This window comes from Dreissena polymorpha, chromosome 4 (assembly GCF_020536995.1).
Source record: "Dreissena polymorpha isolate Duluth1 chromosome 4, UMN_Dpol_1.0, whole genome shotgun sequence".
Lineage (NCBI taxonomy): Eukaryota > Metazoa > Mollusca > Bivalvia > Myida > Dreissenidae > Dreissena > Dreissena polymorpha.
In genome coordinates, this window is record NC_068358.1 from 137,216,240 (window position 1) to 137,240,587 (window position 24,348).

At 39.5% G+C, this 24,348-nt stretch overlaps 1 protein-coding gene across 4 annotated transcripts in view; it reads left to right on the plus strand.

Moving 5' to 3' along the window:
* LOC127876751 (E3 ubiquitin-protein ligase HERC2-like) overlaps positions 1-24,348 on the plus strand; it is a 151,743-nt gene that overhangs the window by 102,835 nt on the left and 24,560 nt on the right. For 3 of the 4 annotated variants that reach the window (XM_052422186.1, XM_052422185.1, XM_052422184.1), the window contains exons 61-64: positions 8,919-9,069; positions 15,366-15,689; positions 16,155-16,262; positions 17,493-17,783. In XM_052422186.1, coding sequence (XP_052278146.1) covers positions 8,919-9,069; positions 15,366-15,689; positions 16,155-16,262; positions 17,493-17,783 — 874 coding nt within the window. The remainder of the gene's footprint in view (positions 1-8,918; positions 9,070-15,365; positions 15,690-16,154; positions 16,263-17,492; positions 17,784-24,348) is intronic. The other variant, XM_052422188.1, reaches the window with a different exon arrangement.

The following is a 24,348-nucleotide window of genomic DNA, read 5'->3' on the forward strand; positions in this document are numbered from 1 at the left end:
TCCTTCCGTCCGACACTTTTGTGTCCGGAGCCATATCTTGAAAGTGCTTTGGCGGATTTTATTGAAACTTGGTATGTGTATGTATATGGATAAGAGGATGATGAATGCCAAATGGCATTGTACACCTTTGGATAATAACGGAGTAATGGCCCTTTGTATCTTGAAAAAAATGCTTTTTGTGTGTGTCTGGAGCCATATCTTGGAAGATCTTTGACGGATTTCATTGGAACTTGGTATGAGTATATAAATGGATAAGAGGATGATGCACGTTGGCGTTGTCCATCCGTCCAGAAAACTTTTGTGTCCAGAAGTATATTGGCGGGGGATATCAATTCAATGAATTTGCTTGTTAGCTCACCTGATAGCTCAGGTGAGGTTTTAGGATTGGTCTTTGTTCGCCGTCCGTCCGTCCACATTTGGTTTGTAAACACATTTGCATTCACATTTCTCAAGCATTCTTTATCAAAGTTGCTGAAAGATCTCAGTCAATTTTGATAATGAGCAAAATCACATAATAAATGCCATAATTATTGCCCTTAGATTGTCCAAATTTTCATTATATTATTCGAAATCCTTGTAAACACTCTAGAGGTCACAATTTTGTTTCAGATTTTATGAATCTTGGTCATATTTATTTTTGTAAGCAAAGTTTGATGTTTGGTTAGAGGTTCAACTTAAAATATAAGTAACCAGGTCAAATCTTACAAAAATGAAAACACTCCATGCGCAGAGTTTTGGTTCAATAACGATGAAACTTGACCAGGATGTTTGTCTGGACAATATCTAGGTAAAGTTTGACATTTGGTAAAGATTGAATGAACTGACTCCTCTCAGGTGAGCGAACTAGGGCCATCTTGGCCCTCTTGTTTTTTAGAGTTTTGAATTCCACTCTACCTTGAGTTTGAGTTGGAATGTTTGTATGTTCTTTAAGCTTAGATTTGATTGATTGTGAGCTGACCTACATTCTGAATAGTTAGCTGAGGGGTTACTCAAATCTCATCCCATTTGAGCAGAAAGAAGAGAATGATCTTGTTAATTGGCAATAGTTATTTGATATATACAGGGGTTTTTTCCCACTTTTTGGGAAGATAGCCCATGACTTTGGAATTGGGAATTTTATCGGCTTTTTTCATGAAATTGGGAAAATAAATTTATTAGCCTTTTTTTCCACATGAAAGTCCACTTATTAGGGACATACTTAATTTGATATAACTCTTTATAATCATTCAAATTAAAAGAACAAAATTATATAATACTTTGTTAGATGTAATTGAATTAAAATAGAGATAAATACGCATGAGACACTTCTTTCTAAAAAAAAAGATCAATTTTTTTTCTTTGGAAATTGGGAATTTTTTGCCATATTTTGGGAAAAAAGTATACTTTTTGGGATTGGGAACATAGCCGAATTTCGGCTATAATATCGGGCCAAAAAAAAAACCTGATATATATTGGGTTAAGCAGGCATGCAGGCTGGCAATGTCAGCAGGTGTTTTTGGTCCATAGTTCTAATTTGCATTATTAATTCTGTATGACATGGATAAAGCAAACTTGCATTGGTTCATTTGGTTCAATAATGATGAAACTTGACCAGGATGTTTGTCTGGACAATATCTAGGTAAAGTTTGACATTTGGTAAAGATTGAATGAACTGACTCCTCTCAGGTGAGCGAACTAGGGCCATAGGCCCTCTTGTTTTTTAGAGTTTTGAATTCCACTCTACCTTGAGTTTGAGTTGGAATGTTTGTATGTTCTTTAAGCTTAGATTTGATTGATTGTGAGCTGACCTACATTCTGAATAGTTAGCTGAGGGGTTACTCAAATCTCATCCCATTTGCGCAGAAAGAAGAGAATGATCTTGTTACTTGGCCATAGTTATTTGATATATTATATATTGGGTTAAGCAGGCATGCAGGCTGGCAATGTCAGCAGGTGTTTTTGGTCCATAGTTCTAATTTGCATTATTAATTCTGTATTACCTATGGATAAAGCAAACTTGCATTGATGCCTAGCTTGGAATTGTATACAAAGTCAAGGTCACTGTTAATTTGGGATGGAGATAGTGCATTTACCTTTGTGTGAAGGTATCTAACATGAAAATCTAGCTTAGGATTGCTCTGAGGACCAGCTTGGTCAAGGTCACTTATATCAAACAGATAGCAAACAGTTGGCTTTTGGTCAGTAACATTGGTAACCTATTTTTATGTCATAAAACTTACCTGCTATCACTTAGCTACACCTTTTCAAGGTGGGTTATCTCATCCAGAAATTATTCAAGCGCTGGGAACCGTCCACCTCCGTAAAAAAGTAGATAAGTAGGTCAGGTTAAACATAGTTTAACGCAACCCAACCGGAAATCAATACCCACAATTCATCTTCCTTTTCTGGACCGCCATGCATGCACGCCATGTTTGGTGTGTGAAATGAAATGAATTTTCGTTCGTTTCTGCATGGTTGTTCGGGTTATTTGAGGGATAAATTGATTTATTTATATTTCTCTTTCATTCAGAAGTTATTTCTTGTATAAATTGTTGAAACTATAATTGTTTTCAGCTTTGCCGGGTTTTCGGTATGTGCTCATGAACTTGACCGCGTGCATTTTGTGATCTTCATCAATAGGCCATGGAGAAGATTTGTGCAGTGTAAATAATTTGTGTTTACTGTATTTTTCATCAAATCTGTTTTAAAAACACTGTCTATTCTCTTGTAGGTTTTTTTCTTTTTCTTCTGTTTCAGAAAATTAGAAATGAATTTACAGATGAAAGGTTCGTGTGGACATGTAAAGGCAAGGTGGGATTCCCACAGGACTTGCCTGGCATGTACACATTGTACATTTTAGAGAATGTACTGTTTGTGGTTCTTGGGATGATGACACTTGGCAAAGAGCGAATCGTCGAAGAACTTTCTTGAGCCGTAAACGTACCAATGAACCTCCGGCAGAGGATAAATATCCGGTGACTTTGCAGACCAGTGATGAAAATTTGCAGCATCAGTCACCGGGTAACGGGCAAGATGGCGACCGTACTGCTCTTATTAAGTTAAACAGTCGGTCAACATCAGACCATATGGCGTCTCCCGTATGCCGGTCTTTGCCCGAGGGCATTGGTCAGGGATATCGACCAATGTCTTACCATATGGCAGCCACCATACTTTGGTCATTATCTGGTGACAAGACTGGTCATGATATGACCGGTATGTCACGGGGACCAGTCCGGTCACCGGTCCATAACACTGGGGACTTGCCATGGAACTGGGGACCGGTCCCCGGTCATGGTACGGGTCACCAGGGACCGGTCCATGGCACCGGGGACCGGTCTAGTAATCAGTCATTGACCGGTCACCAGTCAAGAGTCACCGGTCAACAATCAGAAATAGATGTCATTCATCATCATTAGACTATTCTTCCTCACCCTACTCTTCTTTGTCGAATGATTTTTCATCATCAACCAGTACCAACAATAGGGGTAGACATCGGACACGCTCTCCTTTATCGTGCAGTACTCATTCCTAGCGTAGATATGATCCTTACCGATCATCTCGATAGTCACGGAGACATTACTCTAGGAGACGTCATTCCCGCTGCAGCCGATCTATTTCTCGGCATCACAGGGATAAAGAACGTCGACAACCTTTACGTAGGCATAGTCGTTCCGACTATTCTTATCGTTCACAGTACTTTCCTTTTTCGGATGGTAAGGTTTCCATACCAATTGTACCAGTTTCAGTTTACAGTTTGACCTGAACACATGTCGCAGTGACTGGTCCCAAATTTCAGAATTTGACTTCTGGTGTTCATCTCACCACTACGTCTACTTTGTCTGCACCACAGGTATTGGCTACGTTACCTAGTCATATAATCACCTCCTGCTACCCCGTCAAACCCGGACACATTATGGGTTCAAGATTCTTTCGGACAATTTGTACCTGTCAATACTGATGATGTAGCGTCGACTTCCGGTTTAAATTATCAGTGTGTTGATGTTGTGGATGGTAATTCATCTGTACCAGATAATCACAATCTGGTGCAAGGTAATCTTCCTGTTATTCCCACTTCCGTTCCCGCTAATTCCATGCACACCGCTGGTGTTGTAAAGAGTGAGGCTGAATCAGATGCAGAGTCTAACAATGAGGCTTGTCAATATTTGGCATCTATTAATCAGATGTATGAACTTATGTTCAATTATCTTTGTGAAGAGTATGGTCCACGACCTGCTGAGCTGTCTACAAATTCGACTATCTCTGTCACAGAACATTTAGTTCGTACATTTGATCCCAACCGGGTTAGTAAGGCGAGGTCTCGTCTTGGCCCAAGCCTTCCTATTAGTGCTATTGCTTTGTCTGTTTTACAATCATTGGAATCGGCTAATAAAGCTATTCCAAAACGAGGTGAACTGTGGAAAGTTCCTAAGAATCTGTCTGATCCTAAACATCATGAAGGTAGTAGAAGCTACAAGCCTCCTGTACCAGATCCAGCTTCCTGCTTGCACTTATTCAAACTACCGGTTCAGGATCCTGACATAAACAAGCTTTTACTTACTATGCCCAGTGCTTCTAATCCTGTTTCTATTCCTTACTCAATGTTGGAACATTGACAATGTAGGGAGCGCAGATCACTAGGTCTTACTAACCAATTAGACCTCATGATAGCGACAATTTTGCAGTTGGTTTGTGATTGGTCGGACTCTGTTCCTGAAGAACTTCGTGATTTATTAATTCATCTATCATGAATGACATTGACCCTTTCACATAATTCTGCTTCTTCAATGCCTGAGATGCTAAGGATTCCTAGAGATCTTATCCTTTCATCTTTACCTAAAGATTTTTTATTAGAGACCAGGTATGAATTCTCTCAGAACGGCACCTCTCTCATCAGGATTTCATTTTGGTGGAAGGATACAAGACGCAATCACAACGGACAAGGATGATCAACTTCATGCTTCTTTAGCTAGAAACAATTCTGGACAATGTCAAGGGTCCTTTAAGCATCCAGCTTCTAGGCAATCGGCTCTTCCAGCAGCTAAGAGGAACAACCTTTTCTCTAAAAGGTCTTCATTAAATCCACGGTCGGTTCCTAATAGACCGTCTTCAATTAACAGACGTTCCTTTTCTCAGAGGTCTTTTGTTAAGAATTCCAGGAAAAAGAGCAAACACCAGCCGGAAAAGAAGGAATTCCAAACCTCCTGTTGGCAGGAACTTACCTTCTTCTTACCAGCCCTAGGGGCCAACCCTTTCTACCGCCATCTCCTCCGATGTGGGAAATACAAGTCATTTTTCAAATCGATGGCTTCAAATTACTTTGGAGGCTTGGGTTCATTCTCTTGTTACAAAACGCCTGACTTTTTAATTTGAAAACAGACCTCCACTTTCTCGCGTCCCCATAGAACTGGTATCTCCGCATCCACATATTCCAGAGTCCATTCTCAGTCTCTTGGAAAAACAGGCAGTAGAAAGGGTTTATAGACCCTTATTCTCCAGGAATTCACAGTTGTCTTTTTCTTGTTCAAAAGAAAAATGGTCCCTGGAGACTAGTAATAGATTTAAAAGTCTTCAACACGTATCTACTCAAACCAACTTTCAAGATGGAGACTCCTACCTTCATAAGGAATTCCATCAAACCTCTTCACTGGGGGGTGTCCTTGGATCTGGAAGATGCATACTCTATGTTCCTATACATCCCAACTATCAGAAGTACCTGCGCTTTGCCTTTCAAGGCCAGGTCTACCAGTTCCGGGCGATTCCATGTGGATTGGCAACGGCTCCACTAGTCTTTATTAAGCTTATGGCTGCGGTCAGAGCACATCTCCGACTTCACGGAATTCTTCTTTTTCAATATTTTGATGACTAGCTCTTACACCAGCTCGATCGTCATTTGCTTTTGCATCACCTGGAATTCCTTGGAAGGAACTCCTATCTTTAGGGCTCCTTCTAAATGCAGACAAATCAGACCTAATTCCGATTTCACTTTCGTGGGAATGAATTTCTTAACCCACATCAATCGGGTCAGAGTGTCACGTCAACGTATATAAAACCTTCTGGTGAAGGTCAAATGGGTTTTGTCCCAATCTCATATTACAGCTCAAGAATTCCTCTCTCTCAGCGGTATCCTGAGCTCAGTAGCAGACTTTGTGCAGTTGGGACGTCTGTTCCTACGTCCTCTTCAGCATTACCTCTCAGCTTGTTGGAAATGGTCTCCGGACAATCTGTTATCACAGATTCCAATTCTTCCGGACATACTTCCTCATCTACAGTGGTGTCTAGAAGAGGAGACTCTTGGCAGGAGTACCCCTTCTTCCTCCGCAACCATCTTTATTTCTAATGACGGACGCGAGCAAGGAAGGGTGGGGTGCTCATCTGGAACCACTCAGTCTGATAATTTCAGGGTTGTGGTCTCATCAGGAGTCACATCTGCATATCAACAATCTAGAAATGTGAGCAGTCTTTCTAGCTGTATCTCATTTCCAGTCACATCTTTGAGACTCTTGTGTGATGGTGTCAACAGACTACACATCAGTTGTGACTTATATCCAGGCACAGGGGGGAACACATTCTCAATCCCTGTATCTGAAAACCAGGAAATTACTTGTTCTTTGCAAGACACTCAACATTTATGTTCTAGCCAAATATATTCCAGGTCGTCTCAACTCCCTGGCGGATGGTTTGTCTCGCAAACACCAGTTACTTCCATCGGAGTGGACACTTCATCAGGAAGTTACTAATCAGATCTTTCTCATGTTTGGTTATCCACTGGTCGATCTATTTGCGACCAGACACAACCACAGACTTTCTCTGTATGTGAGTCCAGTTTACGATCCAGCAGCATGGGCAGTAGACGCACTTTCATTCGATTGGGACCAACTGGACGCCTACGCCTATCCCCCACCCATTCTGATTCCCCAAATATTGGCGAAAATCAGGGTGAGTTTGTGTCGCATACTGCTGATTGCCCCTTGGTGGCCCAGGAGATCTTGGTTCAACAATCTTCTCAGTTTCCTGTGCGATTATCCCAGGAAACTTCCTCACAGATCAGATCTTCTGTCTCAAAGAGGCAGACTACATGCGGATCCAGCAATGTTCCACTTACACGTCTGGTCGTTATCAGGCAATCTCTACAAAAGAAATGCTTTTTCTGTCAGGGCTACAACCGTCATTGCTTCTGCAAGGAGAAAGTCCACCAGAGCAGTCTATGATGCTCGATGGAAACTCTTCTTTAATTGGTGTATTCGAGGGAAAATTGATCCCCTCAATCCCTCTGCTAGACGCATAGCGGATTTTCTCATCTATCTTTTTGATGATAAGAAACTTTCTCTTCGCTCCATCAAAGAATATAGATCTATGTTTGCGATGAAAATTGGCTTTAAGTAAGTCATCACAAGTCTGTGCTGACCCAGCGATTTCGGAACTGATTGGAGCTATGGAACTTATACGTCCTGTTTCTCGGACACTTGCTCCTAAATAGGATTTGTCTTGTGTTCTTTGTTCTCTTACTAAAGTTCCTTATGAGCCTCTGGATCAAGCTTCATTACAGTTCCTGACTTGGAAGACCGTTTTTCTTCTTACTATGGCTTCATCCAAACGGAGAAATGAAATTTATGCTCTTTCTATCGAGGATGGTCTTCTTCATTTTGATTCTTCTGATGGATCTGTTACGTTGTTATGTCAGCCAGGATTCCTTGCTAAAAATCAAATCCCCTCTATGGCTTCTAAACCCTTCAAAGTTCCAAGTCTTTCTAAGACTTGTGGACATGAAGATGATGATAGACTCCTTTGCCCAGTCAGGGCTTTGAAGTTCTATTCAAGGTTCTGTCAAGAGACTTTTCATTCCGTTAAAAGGGGGGATGTGTCTGCTGCTTCTATTTTTCGTTGGGTAGCCTCGACTATAAAGAAGGCTTACTCTTCTCTCGCATCTAGGGATTTATCCCTTTTTAAGATCAGACAGCATGAATTAAGAGCTCTTTCGGTTTCGTGGGCGTATATTAATCATGTTCCACTTTCTGAAGTGCTTCAAGCTGCCTTTTGAAGGAATCCGACCACCTTTTCCTCTTTTTATCTTCGTTCTTTTGAGTGTCAACAAGACAATTTATATATTTTGGGTCCTCTTGTGGTTGCTCAAACAGTAGTTTCTTCTATGGCGTAAGTGTGCTGGCACCATCCAAGAATCAAATTACAATACTGTACAAACGAAGATTATCTGAGGAAATGCCTTTCAGGGACCGGCACACGACCTCGAGTTATCGAAAATCGCATGTTTGAGTTATCGCGGGTATTTTTATATAGACATTAAAGGAAAATGCTAGGGACTTTCTTTAATGCTCGAGTAATCGCCAGTTTTCGAGAAATCGCAAGCTTGAGTTATTGCAATTCTACTGTAAATACATACCTGCTATCGATTAGTCCCACCTCCCATCCCGCTCATTGATTAATATTTATGTATATTTATAAAAAGGAAGATAAATTGTGGGTATTGATTTCCGGTTGGGTTGCGTTGCACTATGTTTAACCTGATCTACTTATCTACTTTCGTTATGGAGGTGGGCGGTTCCCGGCGCTTCAATAATTTCTGGATGAGATAACCCACCTTGAAAAGGTGTAGCAAATACATAGCAGGTAAGTATTTAATAATTAAAATGAATTTTATTTTGAGAAAATTTGTTTTGTGAAGAAACTTAGGAAGTTACTTAGCTACCTTGGCAAAACTAGTGTTCAATCAAATAAATTTAGAATTTCGATTTTAAATATTGTTTCCTGATAATTACCTATTATGTTTTGACAACATGTACAATGTTACCCAGTGCCCCTTCTTGCTAAAGGATACTAGAAACACATAGGTGCACTTTCCATATTCATTTTACATTATTTTTTTAAGAGCTGTGTATTTTGAATAAATTTGGAACTGTCAATACTCTTCCATCTTGCAACAGGCTCTTGCCACAGAAGATTTCTCCCCGTTTCCCAGCATGCATGAGCTGGCATCCAAGTCCAAGGTTGCGAGCATCATGGCAGAGACATTCACCACTCCTGAGGATGTGACCAATACACCTGAGGAAACTAGCCAGATGTCATCCATATCAGGTATGGGAAATGTGAGGGAAAAGGGGTTTAGTGCATGTGGGTTAAGCGTCATCCCAGATTAGCCAGTGACCCCTATTGATTTTTAGGTCACTAGTTTCAACTATGTGATGTTCATTATCAAATCATTTATCCATGTCTTTGATGGTGGCATATATCATTTTTAACAATGAATAACATTATTGAACATGTGTCGTGCATAACTCAAAAAGTATTGCTGCTAGCAGAATGTTTGGGAGATACAAACCTTTGATAATTTTTATGCCCCCCTTCGAAGAAGAGGGGGTATATTGCTTTGCACATGTCGGTCGGTCTGTCGGTCCGTCCACCAGGTGGTTTCCGGATCATAACTCAAGAACACTTGGGCCTAGGATCATGAAACTTCATAGGTACATTGATCATGACTCGCAGATGACCCCTATCAATTTTGAGGTCACTAGGTCAAAGGTCAAGTTCACGGTACCCGAAATAGTTAAATGGTTTCCGGATGATAACTGAAGAACGCTTATTCCTAGGATCATGAAACTTGATAGGTAGATTGATCATGACTCGCAGATGACCTCTATTGATTTTCAGGTCACTAGGTCAAAGGTCAAGGTCACGGTGACCCGAAATAGTAAAATGGTTTCCGGTTGATAACTCAAGAGCGCATACGCCTAGGATCATGAAACTTCATGGGTATATTGATCAAGACTCGCAGATGACCCCTATTGATTTTCAGGTCACTAGGTCAAAGGTCAAGGTCACAGTGACAAAAAACATATTCAAACAATGGCTGTCACTACAACGGAGAGCCCATATGGGGGGCATGCATGTTTTACAAACAGCCCTTGTTTAATGATGTAAAGCCTTGACATTACTTACTAAATATTTATTTTGTTATTGTTTATTGTTGTCTTTGTTTCATGATTATTAACACATAACTTATATATTATGATTTAAAAATAATAATTTTAGTTTAGCGTAAAACGACTTTTTGCATGGAACCTTATTGTCAAAAATCTTTTTTTAGGTCATCTATTTTTTTTTTTTTAAATATGAGCTATTGTCATCACCTTGGCGTCTGTGTTGGCGTCGGCTTCTGGTTAAGTTTTGCGTTTAGGTACACTTTTCTCAGAAAGTATCAATGCTATTGCATCCAAACTTGGTACACTTACTTACTATCATGAGGGGACTGGGCAGGCAAAGTTAAATAACTCTGGTGTGCATTTTGACAGAATTATGTGCCCTTTTTATACTAAGAAAATAGAAAATTTTGGTTAAGTTTTGTGTTTAGGTCCATTTTATTCCTTTAGTATCAAAGCTATTGCTTTCATACTTGCAACACTTACTAACTATCATAAGGGGACAGTGCAGGCAAAGTTATGTAACTCTGACTGGCATTTTGACAGAATTATGTGCCCTTTTTATACTTAGAAAATTGAAAATTTGGTTAAGTTTTGTGTTTTGGTCCACTTTACCCCTAAAGTATCATAGATATTGCTTTCATACTTGGAACACTCGCAAACTATCATAAGGGTACAGTAAAAGGACAAGTTGCATAACTCTGGTTGTCATTTTTACGGAATTATGTGCCCTTTTTTGACTTAGTAACTTTGAATATATGGTTAAATTTTGTGTTTCGATCCACTTTACTTCTAAAGTATCAAGGCTATTGCTTTCAAACTTCAAATACTTTCATGCTATCATGAGGTTACTGTACCTGGCAAGTTGAATTTTACCTTGACCTTTGAATGACCTTGACTCTCAAGGTCAAATTACAAACCATCCCCTGGCCCTCCCCCCCACCCCCCGAATCCCCCCCTAAAATTTTTTTATTTTTTTAGCTCACCTGAGGGATAGCTCGGGGTGAGCTATTGTGATCACTCAGCGTCCGGCGTCCGTCCGTCCGTCTGTCTGTAAACAATTTGTAAACATCTTCTTCTACTAAACCATTGAGCCAATTTCAACTAAATTTCATGTGGAGCATCCCTAGGTCATGGGACAAAAGAATTGTTAAAAAAAATTTGATCACATAACCAAGATGGCCGCCATGACCATATATGGTAAAAACCTTAAAAAATCTTCTTGTCAGAAACCGCTCATCAGATTTTCAAAAAATTTCACAGGGATGACCTTTGAAGGCTCCCCTGAAAAAGTTGTTCAAAGAAATTTGATTCGTCAAAAAACATGGCCGCAGGAGCTCGTTGAACTTTGCATGTTTATTCGTTTTTGCCTATTTTGTGAAAACTTTCAAAAATCTTCCACATTTTTTGTCCGATCCTTTCCAAATTTGCACAGTGTCTTTATATCAATGAGGACACGAACCCTACAAAAAAATGAGCATTATTGGTCCATGAAGTACAGAATTACCTCCCCTTGAATTGAGAAAATGGTGTTTATGCAACAAAGTCCAAATTGTTCATCCAATTCTTTCCAAACTTGTTTATATATCAGATTAAAGAGAATAAAATTTTCTTTATTATGGTTTTTCTTTCATGAAAATCCATAAAGGATAAGTGTTATTAATCGTTGCTTAATTAATGAACAATGCGAATTATCGGTATTGATTTTTTCCTGACATGCTGTCCCAGATATTAACCGCTTTCAGCTGTAGACTGTGCATCAATACATCGCTGTGTTATTGACCTGAAAAATTCATACGCAGTCGGCATTAACACCGGTCATCGAGACAAATTACTGATGTGAAAACAAATCGTAAACAAATCGTACATCGTAGAGGATTAAATAAACAATTACATCTGATTAAAGATTAAAGATTGCTGCCGATTTAAATCAATTTGAGTACTTTTTGCGTATATTTGATGCCGAATGGGAAGCTGTGTTTAGACTTAAGTTGAGAAAAATGGCAACGAGATACTTGCCTGTTGGTAGCTAAAGAAACTTCAGCGTACAGTTTATAATGGGTGGCCATTCCCCGCTGTAGTCTACGGGCGGGTAGTGAACTGGTTGAGAAAAGTGGAAGCTTTGTGGAAAAGCGGTTTGAGAAGTTTGTAAGAAAACCCTGAATTATCAGTCTTGTGGGAAGAAGGCATTGCGTCTCCACGCAGAGGGCCCTTATCACATAAAGAATATAAGAACCATCAAGACCAACCAGGTAGGGTTTTTATTTTTTTAAACTAACACCCCGAATTTGGTTGTATTTTCTGTTGCTAAAGTTTACTGTTTAGGTTGTTTTGCATCAAAAATTGGCAAGATAGATCTAGCAAATTTGCCAATTTTTTTTATTAATAATGTATGATTCATTGATTGTGAGCTTTTAAAACATTTTGACCTTTGAATAAAGCATAAATCAGGAAAAGAATTTTAACAGTAATTGAAAATACGATCAAATACGCCATTTTTGCTGACTGGGACAGGCATTTTTTAGTTAAATAAAATGTTTTATTGTCCCCAACATATGAGCCCAGCAGCAAAAAATTATTTTTTTTTACTTTTTGTAAAACAAATATGGGCAACCTACCGTAATCCAAATTCGCCGACACCTTAATTCGACGATGTTCTATTTTTATCGATTAAATGGATGATTATTGTCTTGGAATCATTTCAAAGTAATACAGCCGAGTTTAAAATTATTATTTTTTGCCATTAAATATTCATTATTTCTTAAATTATTTGCTAAATATTGCTTCATGTAACCGTTACAACGTCAAATTTGGGTCACACCAGGATACAATTATTTAGCATTCAAACAACGATTGGGATAAAAACTAGGGAAACCCATGCTGAAATTTTCAATTTTAACTGTTGAGCAGAAGCCACCATACCCAATTTTCTTAGGTGTATGTGGAGGCTTCTGGCAGCATGATTCTGTGAATATAAATGGTGACATTTGATTCTGCATTAATTAAACATGTATTATTGACTTTTTAAAAGTATGTGTGAAAAATATAATTTGTAACCACTGTTACAGGTTTTATCTGGTTCTTCAAAAGCAACACCTGCAGTCGAGTCCATGCCAGACAGAGGGTGCATGTGAATGAATTGCCTTTTGACTAACTTTGTGTTCTTTATCAAATACATGAAGATTTTTAAATATATGTGTATGTTGTTGTTTTAAGAAAATAGAATCACCAGAACAGGTACAGGCACCCTTTAAATGTGTCGAAACCAGGAGCTTCTGGGGGGCCTCTGGCCCCCTTGTCCCCTGGACCCACCGAGGGCCCTGCGGCCCCCTGGCCCCCAGCTTTAAGTTCAGGATTTTCAAAATATCCAACTTTGACCCCTGCAAATGCTTTGCTAAAACTTTGGCTACAGTTTCTAAAATTTGGCTACACAAAATTCCATTTGGCTAAAATGTTGGCCACAGAAATTTTTGGGCAAGAGGAGCCCTGTTTGGATTGTATTTGGGTCATCTGGGGTCAGCAACTAGGCACTAGGTCAAATAATAGAAAAACCTTGTGTAGACTATAGAGGTCACAGTTTTCATCAGATTTTATTGAAATATAGTCAGAATGTTTGTCTTGTTTGGGATTGACTTTGGGTCATCTAGGGTCAAAAACTAGGTCAGATTAAAAAAACGAACTTTTGTAGACAGTAGAGGTCACAGTTTTCATTAAATCTTTATGAAATTTGGCCAGAATATTAATCCTGATGAAATCTGGGTTGGGATTGTATTAGGGTCATCTGGGGTCAAAAACTAGGTCAAATCATAGAAAAACTTTGTGAAGACAATAGAGGTCATAGTTTTCATATGATCTTAATGAAATATGGTCAGAATGTTTATCTTGATAATATCTGATTTTGGATCGTATATGGGTCATCTGGGGTCAAAAATTAGGTCACCGGGCAAATTCTAGTAAAACCTTGTGTAGATGAAAGAGGTCACAGTTTTCATCAGGTCTTAATGAAATTTTGTCAGAATGTATTAATTAATGAAATTTGGCTTGAGATTGTATATGGGTCTAATAAAATTTAAGTTCATGAAGCAAGGTTAGTCAGGTGAGCGATTCAGGGCCATCATGGCCCTCTTGTTTTTAGATCATCTCACAAATGACCACCACACCCTCATACTATACCCCCACCCACCCCACCCCCCACCCCCATTTTTATGTCCCCCACTATAGTAGTGGGGGACATATTGTTTTTGCCCTGTCTGTTGGTTGGTCTGTTAGTCTGTTGGTTGGTTGGTTGGTTGGTTGGTTGGTTGGTTGGTTGGTTGGTTGGTTGGTTGGTTGGTTGGTTGGTTGGTTTGCGCCAACTTTAACATTTGCAATAACTTTTGCAATATTGAAGATAGCAACTTGATATTTGGCATGCTAATGTACCTCATGGAGCTGCACATTTTGAGTGGTGAAAGGTCAAGGTCATCCTTCAAGGTCAAAGGTCAAATATATGGGTCAAAATCGCTCATCTAATGTACACTTTTGCAGTATTTCAATTTTCAAGATAGAAACTTGATATTTGGCATGCATGTGTATCTCATGGAGTTGCACACTTTGAGTGGTGAAAGGTCAAGGTCAAGGTCATCCTTCAAGGTCAGAGGTCAAAATTATGTGGACAAAATCGCTCATTTTATGAGCTCTTTTGCAATATTGACGATGGCAACTTGATATTTGGCATGCATGTGCATCTCATGGAGCTGCACATTTGAAGAGGTGAAAGGTCAAGGTCAAGGTCATCCTTCAAGGTCAGAGGTCAAATATATGTGGCCCAAATCGCTTATTTTATGAATACTTTTGCAATATTGAAGATAACAACTTGATATTTGGCATGCATGTGTATCTCATGGAGCTGCACATTTTGAGTGGTGAAAGGTCAAGGTCAAGGTCATCCTTCAAGGTCAGATATATGGGTCAAAATTGCTCATGTAATGTCACTTCTGCAATATTGAAGCTAGCAATTTTATATTTGAAATGCATGTGTATCGCATGGAGCTGCACATTTTGAGTGGTGAAGGGTCAAGGTCAAGGTCATCCTTCAAGGTCAAACGTCATATAGGGGGACATTGTGTTTCTCAAACACATCTTGTTTAAATGGTTAAAAAACACAAATATTTATTTTTATTATTTTATTTTTGAAATACCGTCCAACCCCCCCCCCCCCCCCCAATTTTTGGAAGATAATGTAATAAATGTCCACACCCCCACACTATACACCCCTCTTCACTCCACCCCTCCCTCCTTTTTGATTGAAATTGAGGGGCCCTTCACCTTTAAAAAGAAAATAGATGAGCGGTCTGCTCTTGTTAAAATTGTAATTCAGCCCTTATATATCAATAATATATTCACCCATGTTTAAAATATGCTCTACACATCTATTATTGCTGATATTTCACATTTCAAACCCTGGCATTTCAGATCATAAACTTTTAACCTTAGGTCTGGATGAGTTTACTCGTAAACTTACCCCGGACGATGCACGCATCCTTGTCGACCTCCTGAAACTCTCGGTGGCTGGTCGAGTAGGGGTAAAAGGTCGGGAAACGTTATCAGAGGTCCTCACAAGCCTAGCCAAGCTCAACTCTGCAGTGGCAGAAATGCTTCTGGAGTTGTGTGTGACTGAGTTAGAGGATGTGGCAGCCGATCAGAACTCGGGTCGCAACCTCGCAATGCCTGTCGTGCAGGAGAGTCCACATCCATACACGGATGACACATCATTGGCTGGACATGTGAAAATACCAGGTTTAGTTTTAACCTATTAATTTTAAATTGATGAATTCAACAACCGGATTCTTATTAAGACGCTCTTGAGTCTGTTTCCTGGGTAGAAATATCAATTGGTGTCTATTGAGGAGTTCGAACTGTGGGGATGGAACTCTTGACCACCAAGTTTTTTGAGAGATTTGTTTATGGTCTTAGAAATTCTTAAAAAATGTATTTGTCATTAAAGTTACACTGAGGGTCAAGGTACTTTATGAAGGCCATTAAGTTGCTCGCAATTTGATGTCATGTATTTGTTTGAGATGCAAAAATCATTTTAAAAAGAAAATCTTGAAAATGTGTGTTGTTTGTTTGAAAATAGCCTGTGGCAATTTGATCACTCTTTGACTTTTACCAAAAAAAAAGAACAGCAAACTCAGACTTAAACTGAGTTGTTGTTCTCCAAGATCACAGCATGAATACAATGCTTGTTGTTCTGCTTTCCAGGGGCAAAGTCTCTGAGGATTGAGTTTGATCGACGCTGTTCAACTGAGAGACGACATGACCCACTCACAATCATGGACAGATCGGGCAGGAACTTCACTATCAGATCAGGTTGACAAAATGGCAGGGGTATTATAAGGGTTTGTGGCAAAGCTGTCGTTACAAAAATGTATGCCTCACTCTGAGAGAGGGATATCGTTAAGTACGTAAAGCTTCATCCCAGATTAGCCTGTGTTGTGAATGTAACGTAACGTTATTTGCCGCGCCGCGCTTAAGTGTATGACGTCCCTGGCGTCACGCCATATTTGTTGTTGTATATATACATGTACGTCATGTTTATAAATGTATTTGACTCTGAAGTAAAAGGAAGAATGTATTATTATCCCACACGATCGCGATATTGGTGCTGTGACCAAAAATATTTTGAAATACTAAAATAGACAGTTGAGTGTACATGTAATTGAAATACGAGCGACGGTTAAGAAATGTTATTCAGAAACTGAGTGATAAACATTGGATATTCATTTCAAATCAACGTGTATACTTGTGATCAAATTAGTGTCTCTGCAATCTTATGTTTGTCACGAATGATTCAGGATTTCATAAGTAATGATACATATTCTCCTCTGATTGTTAATAATTGTCACTTATCGTGGCCCCTTGAATGTTGTTAATGTAACGTAACGTTATTTGCTGCGCTGCGCTTAAGTGTATTACGTCCCTGGCGTCACACCATATATGTTGTTGTATATATACGTCATGTTTATATTTGAATCTGAAGTTAAAGGAAGAATCTGAACACACAACGCTTTGTACATTTATTATCCCACATAATCGCGGTAGTCTGTGCAGTCCACACATGCTAATCAGGGACAACACTTTCTGCTTTTATGCATTTTAATGCCCCCGGATTGAAAGATCGGGGGTATATTGTTTTTGGCCTGTCTGTCTGTCTGTCTGTCATTCATTCATTGTGTGTGTCGCAAAACTTTAACCTTGGTTAAAGTTTTGCAATAACTTTTGCATTATTGAAGATAGCAACTTGATATTTGGCATGCATGTGTATCTCATGGAGCTGCACATTTTGAGTTGTGAAATGTTAAGGTCATCCTTCAAGGTAAAAGGTCAAATATATGGCTTCAAAGCCACGCAATAGGGGGCATTGTGTTTCTGACAAACACATCTCTTGTTTTAAGGAAGTTATCTTAACAAAAATAAAGTCTAGGTCGCAGTAAATGTAGTCACTGTTTAGCCTGTGCAGAGTGAACAGGCTAATTTTGGATGCATTACTCAAATGCATTAAACCCAGTTTTCCCAGATCACAACTCATGTGTTTTTCAGGAAGGGAATGGTCGGACTGGTATCAAGAACTGCGTATCCAAGGTGATGAATTACGCTGGAAGTTCATGAGTGATGGCTCGGTCAACGGCTGGGGCTGGCTTTTCACGGTATATCCCATCATGCCCGCAGCTGCCCCTGTGGACGTTTTGTCGGACCGCACAGTGCTCTCGCGACCTTCCATTGACCTCGTGACCTGCCTGCTGGGGTTCAAACTAGAGATGGACCTGGAGCGAAACATCATGGCGCGACTTGCCGCCTCCCTCGCAGCCTGCGCTCAACTTAGCAGTCTCAGTAAAAAGATATTATATTTTATAAAATTATATGATTATATTTAATAGTAAAATTTTTAGCAGCTTTTAAAATATTTAACGTTGCGCAAATAAAGACTAATCTTTAAAAAAAAAAACGGAAGAAGGAAATTTTACTTAAATTTGTACATTTGTGAAAATAGCAGTTTTAACAATCTGCAGTTTTTTCTCTGTGTTTAAAATGCTTGATACTTGAACTTTCGTAAATATTGGCTAGTTAACAATAAAGTTATTTGTAAAGGATCTATTGATCAGATAATTATAGAAATAAGGAACTTAATTAATTCAAGAATTGTGCTGACTTTTTAATTATACCCCCACAAACAAAGTTTAGGGGGGTATATAGGAGTGAACTTGTCTGCCGGTCGGTCTGTCTCTCTGTCCGTATCAAGTGTCCGCTTTCTAATTCAAGTAGTTTTCATCCGATCTTCACCAAACTTGGTCAGAAGTTGTATCTACATGATGTCTAGGCCAAGTTCGAACATGGGCCTTGCCGGGTCAAAAACTAGGTCACGGGGTCACTTAGTGCGTTTTAAACATTCAGCATGTCTGCTCTCTAATTCAAGTAGTTTTCATCCGATCTTCACCAAACTTGGTCAGAAGTTGTATCTAGATGATCTTAAGGCCAGGTTCGAACATGGGCCTTGTCGGGTCAAAAACTAGGTCACGGGGTCACTTAGCGCGTTTTTTAACATTCAGCATGGTGTCCTCTTATTCAAGTAGTTTTCATCCAATCTTCACCAAACTTGGTCAGAAGTTTTATCTAGATGATCTGAAGGCCAAGTTTGAACATGGGCCATGCCAGATCAAAAACTAGGTCACAGGGTCACTTAGTACATTTTACGCATTGAGCATGGTGTCCGCTCTCAATTCAAAAAGTTTAATTCCGATCTTCAGCACACTTGGCCAGAAGTTGTAACTAGATGATGTGTAGGTCAAGTTTGAACATGGACCATGCCGGGTCAAAAACTAGGTCACGGGGTCACTTAGTGTGTTTTAAACCTCACCATGTTGTCCGCTCTCTAATTCAAGTAGTTTTTATATAATCTTAACCAAAATTGGTCAGAAGTTGTATCTAGATGATGTCTAGGTTAAGTTTTAATATGGGTCATGCCGGGTCAAAAATTTGGTCACGGGGTATCTGCGTTTAAAACCTAACCATGTTGTCTGCTCTCTAATTGAAGTAGTTTTCATCCAATCCTCACCAAACTTGATCACAAGTTTTGTCTAAATGATCTCTAGGACATGTTTGAACATGGGCCATTCCGGGCCTAAAACTAGGTCACGGGGTCACTTGGTGCTTTTTAGCTCACCTGAGCACAACGTGCTCATGGTGAGCTTTTGTGATCGCTTTTTGTGCGTCATCAGTCGTGCGTCATCCGTCGTGTGCCGTCAACATTTGCATTGTTAACTCTCTAGAGGCCACATTTATTGTCCAATCTTCATGAAATTAGGTCAGAAGATTGGTCTCAATGATATCTTAGATGAGTTCGAAAATGGTTACGTTTGCTTGATAAACATGGCTGCCAAGGGGCGGGGCATTTTTCCTTATATGGCTATAGTAAAATCTTGTTAACACTCTAGAGGCCACATTTATTGTCTGATCTTCATGAAACTTGGTCAGAGGATTCATCCCAATAATATCTTGGATGACTTTGAAAATGATGCCGGTTGGTTGAAAAACATGGCCACCAGAGAGCTGAGCATTTTTCCTAATATGGCTATAGTAAAACCTTGTTAACACTCTAGAGGCCACATTTATTTTCTGATCTTCATGAAACTTGCTCAGAAGATTTGTCCCAATGATATCTTGGATGAGTTCAAAAATTGTAACCTTTGCTTGAAAAACATGGCTGCCAAGGGGCGGGGCATTCTTCCTAATATGGCTATAGTAAAATCTAGTAAAACACTGTAAAGGCCACATTTATTGTCCAATCTTCATGAAACTTGGTCAGAAGATTCATCCCAATAATATCTTGGACAAGTTTGAAAAAGATGCTGGTTGGTTGAAAAACATGGCCGACAGGGCGTGGGGCATTTTTCCTTATATGGCTATAGTAAAACCTTGTTAACACTAGTGCTCAAACGGGTACCCGAAATGACCCGAATCCGCGGGTCAAAAAAATACCCGTGGATCCGGGTCAAGGTTTCTGCGAACGATACCGGTTCTTGTCGCAAGCTACGCAGTACAATATTACATGTTGAATGTGTAGTCGAATCATCTCTTTTAAACAAGTGAAGTAAAATATCACCCTTTATCAGCTTAAGCAGTGTTGTTATTTCAAATAGTCATAAATGAATAGAAGTGACGCACCAAAAGCGTAAATGTCGAGTTTAATTTGTTATTCAGATTCCAGAAAGGCGACGTTAAAAAACGAAACTTGGTATTATAAAATAAATTGACTTCAAAGAAGAAAATGCAGTAAGAGCAATCAGTGAATGTTATATTGGCTTCTTTACTAAAAAAAGACAAGCTTTATTTTTGCTTGAAAGGTTGGTTTTTCCTGTACATGCACTTTTGATCGCAATTCCAAGTAATACTTACGTTTGCTGATTAAGTTCAACAATGTTGTGTAAACTTAATACATAGTTTTATGCATTTCAGTATTTCATTCATAATTAAATAAATCAAAACAATAAAAAGTATAATATCTAAACAATATACTTGACAAACAGTTTAATATTTAAGAACGCTAAAACGTGCTTTTTGAAAAGTGTGGGGATATTGTGGTTATCCCCGCTGTCCGTCTGTCTTTCCGTCCGTCCTGGCCACTATCTCCTCCTACACTATTAGCACAAGAACCTTGAATCTTACACACATGGTAGCTATGAGCATATGTGCGACCCTGCACTATTCGGAAATTTGATCTGACCCCTGGGTCAAAAGTTATGGGGGTTAAGGTGGGGCCGCATCAGAGATTTTCACTCTTTTTTATGTTATTTAACATTTACTTCTTCATTTCTACACATATTTACTTCAAATTGATACTGAACATCTCGTATGACAATACGGTCACTCTCAACTATGCATGGACCCATTATCAACCCTGGGGCGCCCCCTGGGTCAAACATGCGGCGTGTGGATACGCGTTGGCCTCTGCCGCGCCATTTCTAGTTAACTTATGTATTATCTGACCCGACCCGAATTTTCTCGCCTATTTTAATTTTGACCCGCCGACCTGACCCAAAGAATATTTTTGACCCGTGTGAGCCCTAGTTAACACTCTAGAGGCCACATTTATTTTCCGATCTTCATGAAAGTTGGCCAGAAGATTTGTCCCAATGATATCTTGGATGAGTTCGAAAATGGTAACATTTGCTTGAAAAACATGACTGCTAAGGGGCGGGCATTTTTAGCTCATCTATTTTTTGAAAAAAAAAAATGAGCTATTGTCATCACCTTGGCGTCGGCGTTGGCGTCCGGTTAAGTTTTGCGTTTAGGTCCACTTTTCTCAAAAAGTATCAATGCTATTGCATTCAAACTTTGTTCACTTACTTACTATCATGAGGGGACTGGGCAGGCAAAGTTAGATAACTCTGGCGTGTATTTTGACAGAATTATGTGCCCTTTTTATACTTAGAAAATTGAAAATTTTGGTTAAGTTTTGCGTTTAGGTCCACTTTTCTCAGTGAGTATCAATGCTTTTGCATTCAAACTTGTTACACTTACTTACTATCATGAGGGGACTGGGCAGGCAAAGTTAGATAACTCTGGCATGCATTTTGACAGAATTATGTGCTCTTTTTATACTTAGAAAATTGAAAATTTTGGTTAAGTTTTGTGTTTAGGTCCATTTTATTTCTTAAGCATCAAAGCTATTGCTTTCATACTTGCAACACTTACTAACTTTCATAAGGGGACTGTGCAGGCAAAGTAATGTAACTCTGACTGGCATTTTGACAGAATTATGTGCCCTTTTTATACTTAGAAAATTGAAAATTTGATTAAGTTTTGTGTTTAGGTCCACTTTATTCCTACAGTATCAAAGCTATTGCTTTCATACTTGCAGCACTTATTAACTATCATTAGGGGACCGTGCAGGCAAAGTTATGTAACTCTGACTGGCATTTGGACGGAATTATGGGCCCTTTATACTTAGAAAATTGAAAATTTGGTTAAGATTTATGTTTTGGTCCACTTTACCCCTAAAGTATCATAGATATTGCTTTCATACTTGGAACACTCAAAAACTATCATAAGGGTACAGTAAAAGGACAAGTTGCATAACTCTGGTTGTCATTGTTACGGAATTATGGCCCTTTTTTGACTTAGTTACTTTTAATATATGGTTAAATTTTGTGTTTCGATCCACTTTACTTCTTAAGTATCAAGGCTATTGCTTTCAAACTTCAAATACTTTCATGCTATCATGAGGTTACTGTACTTGGCAAGTTGAATTTTACCTTGACCTTTGAATGACCTTGACTCACAAGGTCAAAGTATTAAATTTTGCTAAAATTGCCATAACTTCTTTATTTATGATTAGATTTGATTGATACTTTGACGAAACTACTCTTACCTGACATACCACAATAGACTCCACCCAAACCGTCCCCCGTGCCCTCCCCCCCCCTCCCCCCCCCCACCTCCCCCCTCCCCCCCCCTATTTTTTTTTTTTTTTTTTAAGATCATCTCACAAATTACCACCACACCCTCATACTATACCCCCCCCCACCCCTCCCCCCCCCCCAATTATTTATTTTTTATTTTTTTTTTAGGTCATCTCACAAATTACCACCACACCCTCACACTATACCCCAACCCCCCCCCCCCCCCCCCCCCCCCAATTTTTTTTTTTAAACGGTTATGTTTGAAATACCGTCCAACCATCGCACCCAAAAAATCCCCCCCCCCCCCAATCGCCCTTCCCCCCCCCCCCCCCCCCCCCCCCCCGATTTTTTTTTTTTTTTTTTTTTTTCGCTTTTTTGGAAGATAATGTAATAAATGTCCACAACCCCACACTATACACCCCTCTTCACTCCACCCCTCCCTCCTTTGTAATTGAAAATGAGAGTCCCTTCACCATTAAAAAGAAAATAGATGAGCGGTCTGCACCCGCAAGGCGGTGCTCTTGTTCCTTATATGGCTTTATATGGCTATAGTAAAATCTTGTTAACACTCTAGAGGCCACATTTATAGTCCGATCTTTATGAAACTCGGTCAGAAAATTCATCCCAATAATATCTTGGACGAGTTCAAAAAGATGCCAGTTGGTTGAAAATCATGGCCACCAAGGAACCGGGGCATTTTTCCTTATATGGATATAGTAAAACCTTGTTAACACTCTAGAGGTCACATTTATTTTTCGATCATCATGAAACTTGGTCAGAAGATTTGTCCCAATGATATCTTGGATGAGTTCGAAAATGGTTTTGGTTGCTTTAAAAACATGGTCACAAGGGGCAGGGAATTTTTCCTTATATGGCTATGTATGGCTTAGTAAAACCTTGTTAACACTCTAGAGACCACATTTATTGTCCAATCTTCATGAAATTTGGTCAGAAGATAATAATTATGTTTGCTTGAAAAACATGGCTACCAAGGGGCGGGGCATTTTTAAGCCCCCATTTCGAAGAAAAGGGGGTATATAGTTTTCGCACTGTCTGTTGGTCGGTCGGTCAGTCGGTCGGTCGGTCACACTTCGTGTCCGCTCTCTAATTCAAATAGTTTTCATCCGATCTTTACCAAGCTTGGTCAGAAGTTGTATCCAGACAATATCTAGGTCAAGTTCGAATATGGGTCATGCCGGGTCAAAAACTAGGTCACGGGTCACTTAGTGCATTTCAAGGATTAAGCATGGTGTCCGCTCTCTAATTGAAGTAGTTTTCATCTGATCTTTACTAAACTTGGTCAGAAGTTGTATCAAGACAATATCTAGGTCAAGTTCGAATATGGGTCATGCCGGGTCAAAAACTAGGTCACTGGGTCACTTAGTGCATTTCAAGGATTTAGCATGGTGTCCGCTCTCTAATTGAAGTAGTTTTCATCTGATCTTTACTAAACTTGGTAAGAAATTGTATTAAGACAATATCTAGGTCGAGTTCGAATATGGGTTATGCGGGGTCAAAAACTAGGTCACGGGGTCACTTAGTGCATTTCAAGGATTAAGCATGTTGTCCGCTCTCTAGTTTATGTGGCTTTCTGATTTATTTTGATATTCTAAGACATTTTTATGCCCCCAAAGGAGGGCATATAGTGATCGGACTGTCCGTTCGTCTGTCCGTTCGTCCGTCCGTCCGTCTGTCCGTCACACTTTGCGTTTAGATTTCGAAAAATACTCATAACTTGTATGTCGCTTCAGATAGCAATTTCATATTTGGCATGCATGTGTATATGGACAAGGCCTTTCCATACGCACACAAATTTTGACTCCTGTGACCTTGACCTTGAACTTAGGGTCCGCGTTTAGGTTCGAAATCTGCCGTTAGGATTTGAAAAAAACCTAATAACTTCTACCAAGCGTTTACACAGTTATACTTTTATGTAGTGACAAACTTACAGTTGGGGGCATCCGTGTCCTGTGGACACATTTCTTGTTCCTTATATG